Source organism: Entelurus aequoreus, linkage group LG08 (genome assembly GCF_033978785.1).
Source record: "Entelurus aequoreus isolate RoL-2023_Sb linkage group LG08, RoL_Eaeq_v1.1, whole genome shotgun sequence".
Classification (NCBI taxonomy): Eukaryota; Metazoa; Chordata; class Actinopteri; order Syngnathiformes; family Syngnathidae; genus Entelurus; species Entelurus aequoreus.
Window position 1 is genome coordinate 49385061 of NC_084738.1, and position 6079 is coordinate 49391139.

Genomic DNA, 6079 nt, shown 5'->3' on the forward strand with positions numbered 1-6079 from the left:
GCTACCTGGCTAGCTGTGTATGAACGAAACATGAAATGTGTGCTAATACTTTACAGATACTGTAATACAATTATTAAGGTTTTTTAGTCGGTAGAGATTGGTGTCCTATCGCAGTGTTGAGCATTACAAACTCAACCGCGTTATGTGTTGTCGTAGAAGCTAGCTTATCTCCGTCCGTAGTTAGCTTTTACAGCTAATACCAAAGCATGCCAATGTGTTACTACACTAGAAAAATAGTTCCTCAGTGTTCGCTCCTACAATAACAATGCTGCTACAGATTGTTTATTATACAGGTTACGGAACGAAAATGAAGTATTGTTTACATTTTTTGAATGCATTTTTAAAGTGATTTAGAGGTAGAATTGAATGCTTCTATTAGCTGCATTGCTAGCCACCAAGAACGAACCGATTTTTACATGTTAGAATGCAAACAAAAACTTAAAACTTTTGTCTTCTTGTCTCTCATAAGGATTGTAAATGATAGTCAAAATTCTCCCCAAAAAATACAGTTCCCCTGTACCACTCAACCGATTATATCGGTGCATTACAGGCGCGACTGAAAACATACAAAGACAGACGAAAGAGCAGAGAACAAGTGACAAATAAGAAGAAAAGGAGATATATTAGTAACAAATATGAGCTAGGAAATATGGGGAAAGAAAAACGACAGAGAGACAAAGTAAAAATAAATACACAAATGCTGCTGTCTAAGAAGAGAAAATTGGAAAACAGAGCATTCTGCAGGTAAAAGACTTGTTTATGTTCATTCATCCCTCTGGTAGCACCAAACCAGTGTAACTGAGGGTCTTATAAAGATGACCACTGACGTTGTAAAAGCTCAACATTAAGAAAGGACGACAGCCATGAAGTCAAAAAGCACTTAATAACATTACACTGGTGGCCTTCACAATAAAAGTGCTACGCATTATAGCCTGTCTGACTGCACTGAAAAATAAAGGTCTCAGAAAAGTAGCTTACACCACTTTGTCTCATATTAATCATGATTGATTACCATTTGCAACTACTGTAGGTCTGAAATGTTCTCATGTTCATTATATTCTACTAACAAATTCTATATATTTAACATTCCGTATGTTTATTCGAATCTGGACTCTATCTTACCTGTGATCCCAAGGAGAATAAGGGATATAGAAAATGCATGGATTGATGTTTATTAACAGCTCCAAATGAATAACAATAAAAAACTCTATAAAACAAACTATAGACCACAATGTATTAAGTATTAAAATTATCGTGCAGTTTTTTGATTTTCTGTTTTGAACTATTGACTAGACTAGTCTAAACTAATGCCAACTTAGTCTAGCTGCAGTGTTTGCTATTGCTGGATCTTTGCATGTATTCTCTGCTATGCTGTGTGTGTTTTGGACCACATTGTCATTGCTATTCTGGATTGTTTGGACTAACTTTTGCTCGATGCTTCTTGTTGCATTCTCTAAGTTTTTTTTTTGCTTGCTGAACACCTCATTTTGCATATTCTTTTAGCTTCCTTTTTGTTGCAATAAATAATCAATCAATCAATCAATCAATCAATCAATGTTTATTTATATAGCCCTAAATCACAAGTGTCTCAAAGGGCTGTACAAGCCACAACGACATCCTCGGTACAGAGACCACATACGGGCAAGGAAAAACTCACCCCAGTGGGACGTCGGTGAATGACTATGAGAAACCTTGGAGAGGACCGCATATGTGGGTAACCCCCCCCCCCCCCCTCTAGGGGAGACCGAAAGCAATGGATGTCGAGTGGGTCTGACATAACATTGTGAAAGTCCAGTCCACAGTGGATCCAACACATCAGCGGGAGTCCAGTACACAGCGGGGCCAACAGGAAACCATCCCGAGCGGAGACGGGTCAGCAGCGCAGAGATGTCCCCAACCGATGCACAGGCTAGTGGTCCACTAGCCTGTGCTAGTGGACCACTGCACATACAAAGATGTCATCACATTCTGAGGCAATGTCATGCGCTCATGGAGTACACAGTGACACATCTCGTTGGTATGGTACTTGCATCAATCCATTCACCCATTTTCTACAACTTGTCCCTTTCGGGGTCACGGGGGGGTGCTGGAGCCTATCTCAGCTACATTCGAGCGGAAGACGAGGTACACTTGCAGCTTTAGTGAAACTTAAACTTTTTCTCACTTAACCTATTAATTTTTTAGTTGAATACCCCTGCTCTGGAATGTAATTTCCTAGTCCATATTTTGCCAACATTTTGTCAAGTATTTTGTTTCACCAAACATTGTTTGAATACATCTAACAGCTGTCGTGTAAACTGTAGTAGCTCCATCCATGACACAAATATGGCTCACCTTCCTGTGACTAGCTTTGGGAGCCTCTCAGTACAAGTTATTATGCAAAGGGTGCTCCTATTTTTCAATAAAAATAGCAAGGCATGTTGTGTCTCAGAGGGCTTTGGTGCCCACTGAGACAAACTAGAATCGAAAATGAAGTGCACTTACCATATTGTGTTGAAAGAGCACAAGCTGAACCAGGATTTTGCATTTTAAATCTAATAGACCTATTATCAACCCACATCTCTGAATAGCTCCAAGGTCCTCCATGTTGCAAAAAGACTTTTCTGGAGAATCAAACAGGTGCCTTTTACTACACTTTTATATGGTAAAATTACACATCTGGCAACTACACAACAATACCTAATTAAATTATCAAAAATCATTAGTGACTCTTGAGCACTATAGTATTTAATCTATATTGTATTTGCATCCGTTTTACTGTGTATTAAACATATCGTAATCATCAATGTCCATACAGTAATTATAATATTTAAGTGAAATAATGTAATTAATGTAGAAATTAATTCAACCAATTACATTGCTATTGTTTATCATTGTCATTGCACATTGGTATTTAAGTGGCTTGGTACATTACAGAATGGAAGCCACGCTGTATGATGTTGAACTTGTAAACATTTTACAAAAAAATCCAATAAAAGTAAATTATGTGTCACTGTGACAGCCCAGATTTTGACAGTTTTATTAAGAGAGTAGGTTCCCAAATGAATGCTTAAGAATGATAGCTAACTTAAGTATGTACTGTGCTAGTGTGGTAAAAATAGGGCGAGAAGTAGTACATATTAAATGCATATGATATATGACCACATAGTAAAGTGCATGTAGCGACAAGTGTACATTGTTTTCAAAGTAAATAAACTGGTCTTTGACATGAAATCATGTTTTACTGCAGCAAATTAGCTGGTAAACATTAATTCTCTTTCTCCAGTCTGTATGCGCCTAATCTGAATAATGCACAGTGAAAATATGAAAATGTCGTTACTGTACTGATTGACATAATTATGATGAGGTGAATTGATGCAAAAAAAAATAAAAATACAAAATAAAAATACTGCTTATTAAACCAGATCGCCACTCTACACATGATGCAAGTTAGTAAATTGCAGCCCTTTGAGACACTTGTGATTTAGGGCTATATAAATAAATATTAATTGATAGATTGATTGATAAATAAAACAGACTTATTTTGTCATTTTTATATTAAAGAAAAACAAGCTGAAAATTAAACTTCCTGATGAAAACTAAACATGTAGAGAAACATGGAATAGAAAGCAAAAATCAATACAGAGACATTTTAAAGGCCTACTGAAATGAAATGTTTTTATTTAAACGGGGATAGCAGATCCAATCTATGTGTCATACTTGATCATTTGGCGATATTGCCGTATTTTTGCTGAAAGGATTTAGTAGAGAACAACGACGATAAAGTTCACAACTTTTGGTCGCTGATAAAAAAAAGCCTTGCCTATACTGGAAGTAGCGTGACGTCACAGGGGATAGGGCTGCTCACATTTCCCTATTGTTTACAATGCAGCGAGAGAGATTCGGACCGAGAAAGCGACGATTACCCCATTAATTTGAGCGAGGATGAAAGATTCGTGGGTGAGGAACGTGAGAGTGAATGACTAGAGTGCAGTGCAGAACGTATCTTTTTTCGCTCTGACCGTAACTTAGGTACAAGGGTTCATTGGATTCCACACTTTCTCCTTTTTCTATTGTGGATCACGGATTTGTATTTTAAACCACCTCGGATACTATATCCTCTTGAAAATGAGAGTCGAGAACGCGAAATGGACATTCACAGTGACTTTTATCTCCACGACAATACATCGGTGAAGCTCTTTAGCTACGGAGCTAACGTGATAGCATCGGGCTCAAATGCAGATAGAAACAAAATAAATAAACCCATGACTGGAAGGATAGACAGAAGATCAACAATACTATTAAACCGTGGACATGTAAATACACGGTTAATAATTTCCAGCTTGGCGAAGCTTAACAATGCTGTTGCTAACGACGCCATTGAAGCTAACTTAGCTACAGAGCGGCGGCGGGCGTTGTAGCTTTCGACGACACCCCGGCCACCATCAGAGTCGGCAAGAAACATATATTTCCCCAAAGTTACGTACGAGACATGCACATAGCGACACGCACGTACGGGCAAGCGATCAAATGTTTGGAAGCCAAAGCTGTACTCACGGTGGCGCGTCTGCTATCCATCTCAAAGTCCTCCTGGATGTGTTGCTGTAGTCCGCCGCTAATAGACCGATCGCACCTACAGCTTTCTTCTTTGCAGTCTCCATTGTTCATTAAACAAATTGCAAAAGATTCACCAACACAGATGTCCAGAATACTGTGGAATTTTTCGATGAAAACAGAGCTTTTTGTATGGTGACACATTGGGTACCAATACTTCCGTTGCCGCCGTGACGTCACGCGCATACATCATCATACATAGACGTTTTCAACCGGAAGTGTGGCGGGAAATTTAAAATTGCCCATTATAAGTTAACCCGGCCGTATTGGCATGTGTTGCAATGTTAAGATTTCATCATTGATATATAAACTATCAGACTGCGTGGTCGGTAGTAGTGGGTTTCAGTAGGCCTTTAAAGAATTATGTGATTAAATTATGTTTTTTTGTTGTTATTATACATTTAGGGGATACATTTTATTGAACTAATAAGATCAAGTGCATCTGGGTATGGGCATGTGGGAAATTGTTATATATATTTTGAGGAATTTAAATCCTCAGGTGCTGTAACACCCTTTCTATGGCTTGTTCTCACCTGGAATGTTGTGAATAGTGATGGCAAGAATAAGGAGAAGGATGCGTCTCCAGCTGCTTCCGGGATGTCCAGCCATTTCTGGTTGTTTGCTTACTGTTTCTCGACCATCTGAGCTACCCCATTGAGATATTCTCTTCCTCGGGAGCTGAAGACCTTCCTCTGTTTTACCCACAAGAAGAGAGAAAAAAGCATATCAACTGTATGAATCCAGAATTTTAGCAACCACTTTCGGGTTGGAGAAAAAAGAGAAAATTAGTTGAAGATGGGAAAGAATAACCATGGTAAGAGAAGAACTCAATTATTTACTTAAAAATGACAACCCAGTATATTACTTCTTAGAAAATAATAAAAAGGAACACGTAATCATTAGAGTAAAACTTCAAGTCAATCACGCTTTCAGGATGTCAACGTATGCAGTTAAAAAGCAGTAACAATGGTTGGGCCATTTTCCCAGCTATTGTGCAAATGGCACTAGGGGGAAAGAAGTAACAATGAATACAGCAACCCTTATTGAGGAATAGTTTTGTAGGTTGTAGCCACATAACCTTTAGTTCTGTCTACTCCCTGTTCTTCCAGTATCCTCGACAGCAGCAGGGTTTCCCTCAGATTGCTAATATACATGTGAAGTTTCTTAAACTGGAACATATTAGTACTTTAACTTATTTGCTTAACCCATTCCATAATTTCATTCCACATACTTATATACTAAAGGTCTTATGAGTGCATACAAATGTTTTAATTTAAATTGTTCCCCTCATATTATACTTCTCCCCTTTTATTGACAATTGATGTACATTTTTGAGTAGCAGGTTATAGTTTGCTTTGTGCATAATTTTAGCTGTTTGCAAATGCACCAAATCATTAAATATCAATTAATTTGATTCAATAAACAAAGGGTTTGAGTCTTCTTTATTTCCTACATTATGTTTTATTCTAACTGACCTTTTTGTAAC

General features: G+C 37.9%; 1 protein-coding gene across 1 annotated transcript in view; it reads right to left on the reverse strand.

The window, feature by feature from the left end:
- The window catches only part of LOC133655131 (zinc transporter ZIP11-like), a 36519-nt gene extending 31216 nt beyond the window's left edge, over positions 1-5303 (reverse strand). Inside the window, exon 1 of the mRNA XM_062055055.1 lies at positions 5127-5303. Coding sequence (XP_061911039.1) covers positions 5127-5202 — 76 coding nt within the window. The 5' untranslated portion in view covers positions 5203-5303. The remainder of the gene's footprint in view (positions 1-5126) is intronic.
- Between the last annotated feature and the right edge of the window lie 776 nt (positions 5304-6079).